The sequence below is a fragment of the Neoarius graeffei genome, chromosome 3 (assembly GCF_027579695.1).
Source record: "Neoarius graeffei isolate fNeoGra1 chromosome 3, fNeoGra1.pri, whole genome shotgun sequence".
In the NCBI taxonomy this organism is placed as follows: domain Eukaryota; kingdom Metazoa; phylum Chordata; class Actinopteri; order Siluriformes; family Ariidae; genus Neoarius; species Neoarius graeffei.
The window spans coordinates 40431754-40447653 of NC_083571.1; the positions used below are offsets into that span (position 1 = coordinate 40431754).

Sequence of the window (15900 nt, forward strand, 5' to 3'; positions counted from 1 at the left end):
TTATTTTCCGTGAATTATCCGTATTTGGTAAACTGGCTAATTTCATTGAGTCAATACAGTGTACAATTTGTTTATTCATTTTTTGCCAAAAACCCAACATACCCGATACAAAATGGCAGCTGCAAATCCACGCTTCAGTGCCTGGATTACAGTTCTTCCTGCAAAGTGCCAGCATACCGTATCAGCCCAGGCCTCACCTCTGAACTGCTGGGGTTAGGATCACTCACCTGTGGAGAGGACACAGAAACATAGGGAAAGAGGGAGAAGGAGAACCATGGGCTTGGGGGCTGACTGTGGAGGAATCAGCCCCTGCTTCCATGGTATCAGGAGGGGATGGGAGGGAAGGGAGAAACAAGAGGAGGGGGCAGGATGAGAGAGAGAGAAGAGGCAGGATGTCCACCTGCCCTGGAACCTTGGCCAGATGGCCCTCTACCAGCTCAATGGCTCGATCCAGCGATGCCGGGTGGTGGCACTGAACCTACTCCACTGTCCCCCTTGGCAGCTGAGTGATGAACTGCTCCCATGCAACCATGTCAGTGGCCCTCTCAATGTCACGGTCTTCTGCCCTCAACCACCGCTCGCAGGCATCCTGCAACTGCTGGCCATCAGCAAACAGCCAGCCAACTTCCTCCAGTGTTTAGTGCATGGAAGCGCTGATGGTGTTGCTTGGGAGTGCGGCCCACTTGCTGCAGGATCACACACTTCAAATTTGCATACTCCAGCCTGTTGTCTGTGGGCAGTTGCTGGGCTGCGAGCTGCACTTCACCGGAGAGGAGCAGCAAAAGTTGGGCCACTCGCTGCTCATCCAGCCACCCCCACACTTCTGTGGCTCACTCAAAGAGTACCATGAAGGCCCCAGGATCATCAAGTGGCCCCATCTTTGTGAGGGTGATGTGGCAGAAGCCCACCAACACTGGGGCTGGGGCACCTGCAGGTGTGATGAATCGCAGGAGTTCCTAGCAGTCCTGCTGCTGAGCCTGCAGCAGTGCCTCAAATCACTGCTCCTGCTCAGTCTGCATTGTGACCAACACTTGGTGCTGTTTTAGTTGGGTGGTGACGAGGGTGTGGACAAGCTCCTTGAATGGGGAGCACTCCATGCAGTTGGTTCCCTTCACTGTCCTGGGTTTTGGCACCAGCATAACACTTTCCTGACTGGAGAGGACATTGAAATAGACAGGTATGCAGGTTTGGTTCAGACTCTATTTTGTCGACACTAACTCATTTTCCAGAAGTTGAAAACATACAGCCAAGACTCTGTCTCGGAAAAGCGCCTCTCTCCACTCCTCTCCCCCCTTTTATCCACTCTCCATCACTGCAACAAACGCACAGATACAGCACCTTAATTAGCAACAGATGCCATAGCTCTGCCACACACCTTCCCCAGCTTCATTCTCCATTCGCATTCTGGTGCTCAACCGCACCCCTCTGCCACAACATGGTTGCATGAAGATATTAAGTTTATCTTCGAGTGGTGAACATTTTTATGAGTAAGTGAAATGAACAAGTTAAAATATTTTCAACACAAGAAGATAAACTTCATGTCTTCATGCAACTGTGCAATGTTCTTTATTTTATATTGGAAAACATGTCTCTCAGATCCATGATGTATTTCTTATGAGAAGATAAACTTTGTATCATCAAGCCAAAATATGATGTTCTTTTTATTATATAGACACATTCACAAACAAAAAGTACCCAAATTTATAAAATTTTTCATCGATTTCCTCATGAATGACATATCGAGGTTATTGTCCCAGATGTAACATATATGAAAAATATGAGTGGTGTATTTCTGAGTAAAACACTATTGTCATATATATATATATATATATATATATATATATATATATATATATATATATATAATGTAGAATAGAAAAATTTCACCCTGACACCCAACTTTTGAACATTATTAAAAATTTATTCTCGACAAATGTTTCGGCCTTCGGTCTTCTTCAGTGTCATAAAAAACTACATAGTGCTATGGGAGTGGTCTTATATATATAAAAAATAGTGAATTCTATACACTTCAAAATAAAAGACAAAGACAAAAATAAACTATTAATTACAAAATTCAATAATTAAATATTATTAAAAATAATGCGATTTTTAGATTTATATTCTTTTCGCTTATTTAACCTATAAGGGGCTAAAGTAAATAATTGCGACATCCAGTACACTTCCCTATTTAGAAGCACGTTGTCTAAACTATCTTGAGCAGCGTTAACTATTGTTTCTATACAAATGAATTCAAAATCATTCAAATTATGGGGAGACTGATTAAAATGTTTGGCTACTTCACATGTTTTTTTGTTTTTTTGTTTTTCATACTAGATTTATGGTTACGAAAATGTACTTTTACGTTTACTTTTAAACGTAACCAGAGACCAGGTTAGGGTCATAGCCTTGATCTACTAAATACTTCTCGTATTCCGAATTTCTGCGATTAAGAAAGCCCTCATTAGAACAGTTGCGTTTGAGACACAACGCAACACTATAGGGGATGGCGCGCTTGCGATGCTCAGGGTGACAACTAGTGGGGGGAAGATAGAGGTGACTGTCGGTAGGTTTCGAATAGACATCTGTCTGAACAAAACCATCAACTAGGTGCAGGGTCAGGTCTAATACGTTGAGCTTTTGCTATGAAAAAAACAATTCGAATTTGATGGTAGGGTACAACCCGTTAATGTATTCCATAAATTCATGTAATTTATCCTAACCTTGTCTCTGGTAAATTTGGTCAAGTAGCTTCTCTCCCTAGGAGTGAGTTACTTAAGCCTAGGGCAATTAAGCCTGAGCGTAAGGTTACGCCCTTGGTTGTTGACTTTAACCCTAACCTTCTGGATATTGGTAAGATTTTGCGGAACAATCTCAGCTTTTTGCATTCCTCTGCTTTCATGCAAGAGGTACTGTATTTCCGGAGGGTAGTATTATTTCGGCTTTGAGAAGGCCTAAAAATCTTAAGGATATTCTGGTGCCTTCTAAACTCAAGCCTGGTGACACGGAAGTCAATAATCAAGGGCATGAAGAAGGTTGCTTTAGGTGTAGCAAAAAATGCGATTTATGTAATAACTTTTTCGCAGAGTCAAATTTTTTTGTCAGCTCCGTAACCGGAAGGAAATACAAAATTCGCCAACATCTTTCTTGTACTTCCTGCAATACAATATATTTAGCAACTTGCCGTAAATGTAATCTCCAATATGTTGGATCTTATACTACAGAGTTTAAAGTACGTTTTCGTAACCATAAATCTAGTATGAAAAACAAAAAAAAACATGCGAAGTAGCCAAACATTTTAATCAATCTCCCCATAATTTGAATGATTTTGAATTCATTGGAATAGAAACAATAGTTAACGCTGCTCAAGATAGTTTAGACAGCGTGCTTCTAAATAGGGATGTACTGGATGTCGCAATTGTTTACTTTAGCCCCTTATGGGTTAAATAAGCGAAAAAAATATAAATCTAAAAATTGCATTCTTTTTAATAATATTTAATTATTAAATTTTGTAATTAATAGTTTATTTTTTCTTTGTCTTTTATTTTGAAGTGTATAGAATTCACAATTTTGTATATATAAGACCACGCCCATAGCACTATGTAGTTTTTTATGACACTGAAGAAGGCCGAAACATTTGTCGAGAATAAATTTTTAATAATGTTCAAAAGTTGGGTGTCAGAGTGAAATTTTTCTATTCTACATTATCTATATCTACACTGCTGGGACCTGTGGTATCCTCTGGGTCCTTTTGGACAGACTGGTTGTTGGCTGACAGAGACTTTTTACTCTACTTTATATATATATATATATATATATATATATATATATATATATATATATATGTGTGTGTGTTTTCTTTCTACAATGTAGAACAATACTCAACACATAATATATGCACCATATATGGAATTATGCAGTAAACACAAGAAGTGTGAGTGTAGCAGATAACTGAAACAATCTTTCAAATGGTGATACAAGCACCAAACTTGGCACAAATACTCCTTAGACATTATTCTTTTGAAAAAGTACGCGGGCCACCTGAAATTCAAGATGGCTGCTTATTTTCAAGATGGCCGCCACTGCAGACTTGAAAATGGGATATAATCTGGCCACTTTGACCGATTTGAATGATCTTGGTGTCTAAAAGTAGGTATTTGACTATGAGAAATCTAAAAATCCCACTCTTAACCTTCTAGGGAGCTCCTTTCTGCCATTTCTAGCAATAATATGATGAAAAATATACATAGACCAGAACATATCCTACAAACTATTTTATTTATTTGTTATTTTTAAATGCACAACTGGAATGTTTAGTTATGGTCAATGTTTGTCACTGCAGAGTGCAATGAGTCAAATACAGAGCTCACAAATGCACTGTTCACCCCAGCAGTGAGCTGCATGGTTTCACTTGTCCTCACATTTGCAGCTATATAGTCCGGTGCAGGTGAGACTGAATCGGTAGCATTTGCACCTTCCACGGCATTCAGATTTGCATCCACATTTGGTCAGCTGTTGGCAACTCTCGGCAATAGGTGGAAGCGTTGTCCAGAAGACCTTCCATGTGTCTCCACTCTTTGTCCATCCCCAGTCAGCAGGACTTTGTGTTTCTGGTTGGCGCAGTGTTGACTGACTCCATATACAGCCTGCTTGAAAGGCAGCGCACTTTGCATGCTGAAGTAGTGCTGCCTGAGTTGGAGGGATGGCTTCATATGGCCTCTGCTTTCGAGCAAACATATCCAGCCTGGCATCATCAACACGTGCAACTGTACTGGACCTGTCATACATTGTCACCACAAACTTCTCCAGGACCTCCAGATCATCATCATCTACTGTTGGTGGGTACTGGCTGAGCTTGGCAAAGACATCAGAAGCTTCAGCATACACATCCCAGGTTTGCCATGCAGACTTCTTCCCTTTGCTGCGGAAGCCTGATACAACATCGCAACCAGTGAAGGCATGGAAGAAGAGTATTCCTTTGCTCTTCTCCAGTCCTAAAGAGAGGTGCAGGTCATGTACAGGAATCCATCTCAGGTTCCGTCCTTGGCCAAAGGCCACCCACAACTGGTGCAGACCAATCCCTTGAAGGAGAGGCAGAACACTGATTGCTATGACGAGGACATCCTCTACCTCTACTGCTACACCCTACACCCCAAACTATAATTATTGCTACAGTCTATACAAACATGCATGCTAGCTATGTTAGTGGACTATTTTACAAAAGGCCAAGAATAAGGCAAAATTAAGCTTCTGAGTGATTTTATTCTCCCAGATTTGGATTCTACATGGTCAAAAATGTATAATTGGATGCCAGAATCATCCATATCGGACAAGTCTGTGCATAGTTATAGCAAAACGATATATTTCTGTACTGGACATAGTGACCATCTTTAAAATGGGCAGCCATCTTGAATTTCAAGTGGCCCGCATACTTTTTCAAAAGAATAATGTCTAAGGAGTATCTGTGCTGAATTTGGTGCTTGTATCACAATTTGAAAGATTCCTCTGAAATATTATGTTATCTGCTGCACTATGTTTAAAAAATGTGTTTTATAGTTTAGATTCTTCAAAGTTGCACCACCATTTACCTTGCTGACAGCTTTGCAATACTATTGCCATTGTCTTAACCAGCTTCATGAGGTAGTCACCTGGAATGCCTTTCAATTAACGGGTGTGCCTTTTCAAAAGTTAATTAGTGGAATTTCTTGTCTTTTTAATATGCTTGAGACCATGAAACAGTAAATAGTAAATGATCAAAATACAGTAAATAGCTATATTCCCCAACATTCATATTATGTCAAGAACCACTCAACTAAATGTGTGTGTGTGTGTGTGTGTGTGTGTGTGTGTGTGAGAGAGAGAGAGAGAGAGAGATAGATTGATTGTCAGGTATGCAGGCAACAGACAGATGTAAGTGCAGGAAAGAGAGTCTATTCAGTTGTTTACTTCACAAAGTCCAAGTGCTGTGAGAGTGCTTATGTGTGTATTTGAATTGAGTCCAGGTGTGTGAAATCAGTAGTCAAGTGACTGTGAATTGTGAGGTACATCTTGGGTGCTTTAGTCCATGGCACCCATGTTTAAAGGCCACTATGAATTCTGTGAAACTGATTTCTGAATGCTGGCAGGGGCATCCATGACAGAATCCCCCCTGACATGAAACTCTTGGCATAGGAATGGTTCCAAGATGATCTTGTGCAAGGACCCATCAACATTCCTCAGGGCTGTAGCCTTCCCATTCCACCAGATACTCACACATCACATCACATTATCTCTAGCCGCTTTATCCTCCTACAGGGTCGCAGGCAAGCTGGAGCCTATCCCAGCTGACTACGGGCGAAAGGCGGGGTACACCCTGGACAAGTCGCCAGGTCATCACAGGGCTGACACATAGACACAGACAACCATTCACACTCACATTCACACCTACGGTCAATTTAGAGTCACCAGTTAACCTAACCTGCATGTCTTTGGACTGTGGGGGAAACCGGAGCACCCGGAGGAAACCCACGCGGACACGGGGAGAACATGCAAACTCCGCACAGAAAGGCCCTCGCCGGCCCCGGGGCTCGAACCCAGGACCTTCTTGCTGTGAGGCGACAGCGCTAACCACTACACCACTGTGCCGCCCCTCCACCAGATACTGTAATTCAATTTGCCAGCTTCTATTGCCTGGGTTGTATTGAGGCATTTCTCCTCTGTAACCACTAGAGAAGGGCTGAACCACTTGTTCTAAGCACTGATGAACACATTCCCATACTTGTTGGCTGCATTTGAACCATTCATCCACTGTAGGTATGTTGGAGGGTGAATTGTCCTATGGAAAGAGCGGAGGTTGCTAACTGAGTAAACATTGCAATGGTGTCAAATGCATGCCAGAGTGATGCATAGCAGGAATTGTGCCCAGTCCTTGATTCTTGGTGCAAAAACTCAGAGGAAACACCTGACCTCCTGCTTGGCACTTTCCACTTGTCTGTTTGAATGTACGTGATAGCCAGACATTAGGCTTACTGAGACTCCCAGTTTGTCAGGAACACATGGGTAAATATCAATTTAGCTGTTTGGAATGCTGTGGGGAGGCCGCATCAAGGCATAAGTCTTAAAGATTTACAGTAGAGAATTGTTCAGTGATTATCATGATTATTGTCTTACTTTGTGATTTGTGGAAGATCTGTGATCAAATCAATGGATATATGGGACCAGGGGTGGTGAGGTAGGTGAAGAGGCATGAGTTTACCCACTGGAAGTGCATGGGGCACATTTGACTGTGCACAAACTGAGCAAGAGGATACATGAGCAACAGTTCATGTCTGTTAACAGGTTTGGACCACCAGTGTTTTGTTCTTAGCACTTGGTAAGTGAGCTGGCTACCAGGTTGCTCAATGATCAGACTCATGTGTGCCCTGGTGACCAATCAGCCCCAGAAGCACAGGGGAACATAGGTAAGGATAGTAGGGCAATTGGCAGGAATATGATATGGAAGAGCGAGTTCTCTGTCAGTTTCCCAAGTAAGGGCTTTTTCAAAGCAGGATAAAGGGAGAATGGGACCTGGAGCTGTGGATGGATAGATACATGACAGACAGTCAGCTTTTGTGTTCTTGGAACCAGGCTTTATAGGTTATGGTATACTGAAATTGGGTGAAGAAGAGGACCCAGTGGGCTTGACATGGATTCAGTTGCTTAGCCATCTTTTTTTTAATGTAAGTGATTCAAGGGTCTGATGAAGCCATCAAATTAGATGAAAAATGACCAATGGCAAAATGCACATTATCACATAACAAATAAGCAATAATGACTAATTAATTTGACAGCATCATTTAATTAAATCCAAAAATATGCATTAGAAGCTAACAGCGTAGAAGTCAAAGGCTTGGTAAAGTTTGACCAACAGTAAGTGAGTATTTACTTCACAAAGTCCAAAGCCTGTGTGAGTGCTTACATGTGTATGTTTGAATTGAGACCAGGTGTGTGCAATCAGTCGTCAGATGACTGTGAGCAGTGAGATGTGTGTTGGGTGCTGTATTTCATGGTGTCCATGTTTGAAACTGAATCCTGAGTGCTTATAGACACCCTCTATAAGGATAGTAAGCTACAGAAGGTCATTGCTGGAAAGGCTGGCTGGACAAGGTGCACAAGCAGCAGGGATGACTGCAGCCTTGAGAGAAGTGTCAGAAGCATCTTACTTAGCTCAAAAGAAAAAGAACTAGATGGAGGGTGGCTCAGTGGTCTAAAGTCCTCTTTTCAGATGAAAGTAAACTTTGCATTTCATTTGGAAATCAAGGTCCTCAAGTCAAGATGAAGAGTGGAGAGGCACAGAATCCAAGGTGTTTGAAGTCCAGTGTGAAGTTTCCACAGTCTGTGATGATTTGGAGTGCCATGTCATCTGCTGGTGTTGGTCCACTGGGTTTTATCAAGTCCACTGAGCAACAGTCCAGTTCTTTCTCACTTTAGCCCAGGTAAGATGCTTCTGACGCTTCTCTCAAGGCTGCGGTCATCCCTGTTGCATATACACCTTTTTCAGCCAGCCTCTTCTGCAATGACCTTCTGTGGCTTACCCTCGTTGTGGAGGGTGTCAACAATCGTCTTCTAGACAAGTTTCAAATCAGCAGTCTTCCCCATGATTGTGATTGCATGTACTGAACTAGACCAAGAGAAACACAGAATTTATACTGTTTTACTCAAACTTGAAATGAAGTATTCTTATGTGGCTATAAGCCATAATCATCAAAATTAAAACAAAAAAAGCATTGAAATATTTCCCTTTATGTGTAACGAATATAGAATATGTGAAAGTTTACCTTTTTTAATTAAATTACAAAAAAATAAACTTTTTCATAATATTCCAACATTCTGAGATGCAGTGTGTGTGTGTGTGTGTGTGTGTGTGTGTGTGTGTGTGTGAGAGAGAGGATGATTTTTTTAATTCATGTATGACTTATTATTCATGGAGATCATTAGAAGGAAATATGTTGTTTATTAAACAATCACTTTCTTCAAGGTTTACACTTTGTGGCATGATCCTAAGAACATTGGCTGGAAAGACTATACTGCATATAGATGGCATCTCATTCATAGACCTAAGACTGGATTAATCAGGTGAAAAACACTATCAATTAATACATTTTATATTACACATGCGCACACGTGTGTGTGTGTGTGTGTGTGTGTGTGTGTGTGTGTGTGTGTGTGTGTGTGTGTGTGTATACCAACCCCATTTCCAGAGAAGTTGGGATATTTTCCAAAATGCAATAAAAACAAAAATCTGTAATTTGTTAATTCACATGAACCACTGACCAAAGTTATATAAATATTTATTTTAAATATTTTCAATAGTTTGACTGACCAGCTTAATTGCATTTTGTCAATATAAATGAAGTTAGAATTTGATGCCTGAAACACACTCAAAAAAAGTTGGGACAGACATTATTACCATTGTATTACATCACCTTTCCTTTTAATAACAATTTTTATTTGAATGGGATCTGAGGATACTAAATGTTGCAGTTTTGCAATTGGAACTTTTGTCCACTCTTGTTTGATACAAGATTTCAGCTGCTCAGCAGTCTGTGGTCGCCGTTGTCTGAGTCTTATCTTCATAATGTGCCATACATTCTCAACAGGAGACAGATCTGGACTGGCAGCAGGCCATTCAAGCACATGCATTCTGCGTCTACAAAGCCATGCTGTTGTAGTCCGTGCAGAATGAGGCCTGGCATTGTCCTGCCAAAATAAGCATGGACTTTCCAGGAAGAGATGTTGCCTTGATGATTGTCTCTCTAAAATCCCAATATATGCCCCAATATACAGTGGCATGCAAAAGTTTGGGCACCCTTGCTGAAAATGTCTGTTACTGTGAATAGTTAAGTGAGCAGAAGATGAACTGATCACCAAAAGGCATAAAGGTAAAGACAAGACATTTCTTTTCAGGGTTTTATACAAGATTTGTGTATTATTTTTGTTTTGTACAATTGGAGAGTGAAAAAAGAAAAGGAACACCATGCGAAAGTTTGGGCACCCCAATACATTTGAGTTCTCAGGTAACTTTTACCAAGGTTCCAGACCTTAATTAGCTTATTGAGCTGTGGCTTGTTCAAATTCTTCATTGGGAAAGGTCAGATGATACAGATTTCAAAGTTGTATAAATTCTCTGACTCCTCAAACTTGTCCCTAAAATCAACAGCCATGGGCTCCTCTAACCTAACTCCCTTGCATTCTGAATAATAAAATAATTGATGCTCACAAAGCAGGAGAAGGCTACAAGAACATAGCAAAGTGTTTTCAGGTAGCTATTTCCTCAGATTGTAATGTTATTAAGAAATGGCAGTTAACAGAAACAGTGCACTATAAAAAAAAAAGTTACGCCAACTTAAAAATTCAAGGCAACTTACTGCACAGGATTTTTGAGTTTATGTGACAACTAAGATTTTTAAGTTTTGAAGAAAGTTGTACCAACTTATACTTTTGGTCTCAGATAACTTAGCCTTCATATTCACACAAACTTAATTTTTTCAGTTTTACATGATAAGAATTCAACTTTAAGGCCACTAATCTTTCATCCAAGTAAAAACTTCAAAATTTGAGTACAATTTTCTTTTTATCCCACAATAAAACAAATAACAATCCAGTTCAAATATCATGTTTATTTTAACATGATGATAGCAAAACTGCTATAAAACTCTAGTGGCAGTGCTTTTTTGTTAAGTCACACATTCACTTATTTTAAGCCTGAAGCTAATTTGACAAACGAAATGTGCAAACAATTCAGTACCAGCCAATTAAAATGCTACGAATGGCATACAATGGTGTACTTGGATGAAAGATTAGTGGCCTTTAAGTTGAATTCTTATCATGTAAAACTGAAAAAAATAAGTTTGTGTGAATATGAAGGCTAAGTTATCTGAGACCAAAAGTATAAGTTGGCACAACTTTCTTCAAAACTTAAAAATCCTGTGCAGTAAGTTGCCTTGAATTTTTAAGTTGACATAACTTTTTTTTTTACAGTGGGGAAATCAAGGTGAGGTCTGGAAGATGAAGAAAACTTTCAGAAAGAACTGATCGTTGGATTGCTAGAAAGGCAAATAAAAACCCCTGTTTGACTGCAAAAGACCTTCAGAAAGATTTAGCAGACCCTGGAGTGGTGGTGCACTGTTCTACTATGCAGTGACACCTGAACAAATATGACCTTCATGAGAGAGTCATCAGAAGAAAACCTTTCCTGTGTCCTAGCCACAAAATTCAGTGTCTGAAGTTTGCAAATGAACATCTAAGCAAGCCTGATGCATTTTGGAAACAAGTCCTGTGGACTGATGAAATCAAAAATAGAACTTTTTGGCCACAATGTGCAAAGGTATGTTTGGAGAAAAAAGGGTGCCAAATTCCAGGAAACGAACACCTCTCTAACTCTGAAGCATGGGTGTGGATCGATCATGCTTTGGGGTTGTGTTGCAGCCAGTGGCACAGGGCACATTTCACTGGTTGAGGGAAGCATGGATTCAAATAAATACCAGCAAACTCTGGAAGCAAACATCACACCATCTGTAAAAAAGTTGAAGTTAAAAAGAGGATGGGTCCTACAATATGACAATGATCCAAAACACACCTCAAAATCTACAATGGAATACCTCAAGAGGCACAAGCTGAAGGTTTTGCCCTGGCCCTCACAGTCCCCTGACCCAAACATCATCAAAAATCTGTGGATAGATCTCAAAAGAGCAGCGAATGCAAGATAGCCCAAGAAACTTGTAGAACTGGAAGCCTTTTGCAAGGACGTCTGTGCGAAAATCCCTCAGGTAAGAACTGAAAGATTATTAGCTGGCTACAAAAAGTGTTTACAAGCTGTGATACTTGCCAAAGGGGGTGTTACTAAGTACTGACCATGTCAGGTGCCCAAACTTTTGCTTCAGGTCCTTTTCATTTTTTGGTATTTTACGCCTGTAAATGATGGAAATAAAAATCTAATCTTGCAGAAAATATTAAAGAAATGTGTCCTCTTTACCCTTATGCCTTTTGGTGATCAGTTCATCTTCTGCTCACTTAAATATTCACAGTAACAGACATTTTCAGCAAGGGTGCCCAAATTTTTGCATGCCACTGTATCAATGGTACCTTCACACACATGCAATTCACCCATGCAATGGGCACTGATGCACCCCCATACCATTACACATGATGGCTTTTGCACTTTTCTCTCTTACTTTCTCTGATAACAAACTGGATAGTCATGTTCACCTTTGGCACTGAGAATTCAATGTCTGGTTTTCCCAAAAACAAGCTGGAGTGTGGACTCATTTGACCACAGCACATGTTTCCACTGTCTTTTGGTCCATCAGAGGTGAGTTCAAGCCCAGAGAAATCAGCAGCATTTCTGCATAGAACTGATGAATGGCTTCCTCCTTGTGTAATAGTTTCAGGTTGCATTTTGGATGTAGCGGCAGTCTCTGTTACGTGACAATGGTTTTCCAAAGTACTCACAAGACTATGGTGGGGTTTACATTAGACCGTATCAGCGGATCATCAGATTAACGTTTTTAAAACGATTAGTGTGCACACAGCAACACCAATACACGGATACGCTCGGCTCCGCAGGCATCCTGCGCTCCAAATCACTCCGCCCTGAACAGCGAGTGCCCTCTGGAGGGTGCGCACTCCGGCCCTGCGCAGCTCACAGAGCGCGCGAGTGAAGCACACGAGCAATGACTCGGGACTGAGCCGCTGTGTGTGTGATCCCAGCGCATATCACTTACCACTTGCAAGTGGAAGGATGGCAAGCCTAAAGACAATCATAACTACACAATGGGCAGTATTTGCATCAGTATTTGCAGTATTTTCATACTTTTATACTCTTTAATGAAAGGTGATACAAGGCGGAAGTCCGCGCCGTTTTTCAGCAGTCACGTCACATGACCAACGCCAGCGAATCAGGAAGGTGGATGTCACAGTGACGTTGTCCAATGACGACGCCAGCTAGAGCTCAGCACAGCGTATCCGCGTATCCGCATATTCTCAATGTTTACACAGCACCGGACCAGACACGATCTAGATTGAATACGTGGACCCTGGCGGATTCCCGTTTCCCGGCGTTTCCAGGCGTTTTAATGTAAACGGACAGTGCATCCGCGAAGAAAACGAGACAGATACGGTCTAATGTAAACTTGGCCTATGTGGCTATATTTGTCACATGAGCATGATGGTTTCTCAGGCAGTGCCATCTGAGGTCTCAAAGGTCATGCACATTTAACAGTGGTTTCCAACCTTGCCCTTTACGCACTGAGATGTCTCTGAATTCCCTCAATTTTTTCAAACCATTATGTCCTGTAGATTTTGAAAGACCTAAAATCTTGCAGTGAGAAATGTTCTTTTTGAATTGAGAAACAATTCTCTCAAATTCTGGCACAAAAGAATGAGCTACGACTCATCCTTGCTTGCAAAGACTGGTGCATGCTCCTTGAATACACAATCATATTATCAACTAGAAAAGCACTCGGAGAGCGCAGACTTCCGCCAAGAATCCTTTAAAAAAATCAGGGATCCAGAAGGTGATCTGGATCACAGCCAAAATTTAATGGATTGTTACTTGTGCCCAGTCACACCTCTGGAAAAAATTTCAGAGCAATCCGTTCATAACTTTTTCCGTAATGTTGCTAACAGACAAACCAACAAACAAACAAACCAACGCTACCGAAAACATAACCTCCTTGGCAGAGGTAATTAACCTGCTTGTTGTGGAATCTTCCAAAATGGTGTTACTTGAATATGCTATAAAGTTTTCAGTCTTATTTTGCCTCTGTCCCAACTTTGTGTGTGTGTGTGTGTGTGTGTGTGTGTGTGTGTGTGTGTGTGTGTGTGTGTGTGTGTGCGTGCGAGAGAGAGAGAAACAAACATATTATATACCTTTTTTCAGAGTGGTAGTATATGAGGGGAAACAGATCATGGCAGACTCAGGGCCAATCTATGATAAGACCTTCGCAGGAGGACGACTGGGTTTGTTTGTCTTCTCGCAGGAACTGGTGTTCTTTTCTGACCTTAAATATGAATGTCAAGGTAAGTAATTTACTAGCTTGCAGTGACATCTGAGTAATGTAATCTAAAGCTACCTATATGCTTATATTAGTGTATAGCATTGTACAACGTTGTAATTTATTGGAACGTGGAAATTTTGAAGATGTAACATTTTGAGCATGTAACACTACCAGCATTAATACATACCAGAATGGAGTAAAAGTGGCAAAAACTGAGAGCTGTGCTAAAACTTTCAAACCTTTCAATGTCCATCAGACATAATGTTTCTAAGGTAATTCAAGGTGATTCCTGTCTGGTAATAATGATCAGAAACATTTCAGCATGAACTGTAATTCATTATGCCTTTGGAACACCAACAATTGCAAGATAATCATGGAGTTTTTTTTCTCCCCAGATAACTGAACAAGACAAGCTACGATAACTAAGGATTTTTTTTTTTGGCTAGATGATACGTTTGTGTTTATATGAGTAGAACTGATGGAAAGAGGTGAAGTAAAATGAATTGTGATGGAAACAAAATTCACCCAAGACATGGAAAATTGCACCATTTCTACACCACCTTTACAGCCTTCAAATCAGCACCCCCCCCCCCCCCCAAAAAAAAAAAGAAAAGAATCAACACCACCTTTTTTTTCTTGCTTGAAGATCTATTTTTCTGTATTATATAACTGGCTCTTTATCTGTTTGCCACTGAAAATACATGCAAAACTAATATTTTTTATTAAAATATCCCTTGCTAGTTTATAGGTACTTCTGAATTATGTTTTCATGTTGTATCCACAATCTGTGTCATTAAGTTATTCAGAGTCATCTAATAAACACTAAAAATAATTAAAATGTGGGGGTTTTTTTTAGTTGTTTTTGAGTCAGTATTATGCTTCCAGCACATTCAGTTTTCCAACTTGCTGCAATAGGATAACTGCTTTATGAAATTTTTCTAAAGGGCAAATATTTTAGATTGTAATAAATTGTTTTGGTTTTTGTTTCTGTCTACTCAGACAGAATCAAGCAAATAACTTAGTTTTCATTCTGTCTACTGAAGCAGTCACCACAATACTTGCAATATATTCTTGTATTATGACTTTTCATCAGTTTTTTTAATTTCTTTCTTCATTTTTTAGTTTGCAGTTTAGTTTGTAGTTTACATTGTTGATCCTGCAATTTTGGGATCATCTACATTGTAGCAAGGAACTTAAAAAAAAGTACCTTTTGCAATGTAGATGTTAATATTCAGATTTATTTTCTTTTGTAAATTATTGATGTGGCAATTTCATGATATGTCTCGATGTTGCTTTCAGCACAAGAAGACTATATAATTATTTACTTGTTTACACTGACTGCAGACTTTTGGAAGTTTAAAAGTAACTATTATTTTCTTTTTTTCAAATATGTATCAAACATTTCTATGTATACACAGCATCATTCAATTCTTGATTAGCATGTCCACCATTATGTGTGATAGAATGTGAATTTTAAGACATACCATCTGTATTTTGTTGTTATGTGTTATTTCTTGGAAGAATTTTTATGGTCAGATTTTTTTTTTCTACAGAAAGTATAATAGAATGCACATTGCAAGTCATATAAATCGCACAGTGTTAGTGTTTCACTGTAAGGTAACCAAAGATTGTTTTGAAATTTATTTGAAGCAAATAGGCCATTTACCATTGTTCTTACTTTATCAATGAGTAATAGTACATCAGATTTGCAAACCTATTTTGGGTTTGGTTTCCATTCCATGTGTTTAGTCTTGTTAAAGCTTGTCATTTTTATGCCTTAGCATTTTTATTATATTTTCTTGAATAAAGATTTGTAGACTAATTTATACACGTGCTGACTGTACGTATTTAATACTACATCAGTATAGTATCTAGGTCAAATAACTTT

General features: G+C 39.8%; 1 protein-coding gene across 4 annotated transcripts in view; it reads left to right on the plus strand.

The window, feature by feature from the left end:
• The window catches only part of thbs2a (thrombospondin 2a), a 174476-nt gene extending 159777 nt beyond the window's left edge, over positions 1-14699 (plus strand). For 3 of the 4 annotated variants that reach the window (XM_060916832.1, XM_060916831.1, XM_060916836.1), the window contains 3 exons: positions 8993-9090; positions 13895-14034; positions 14408-14699. In XM_060916832.1, coding sequence (XP_060772815.1) covers positions 8993-9090; positions 13895-14034; positions 14408-14415 — 246 coding nt within the window. In that variant the 3' untranslated portion in view covers positions 14416-14699. Of the gene's footprint in view, positions 1-8275; positions 8319-8992; positions 9091-13894; positions 14035-14407 lie in introns of those variants that run through there. The other variant, XM_060916833.1, reaches the window with a different exon arrangement.
• The last annotated feature ends 1201 nt before the right edge of the window (positions 14700-15900 follow it).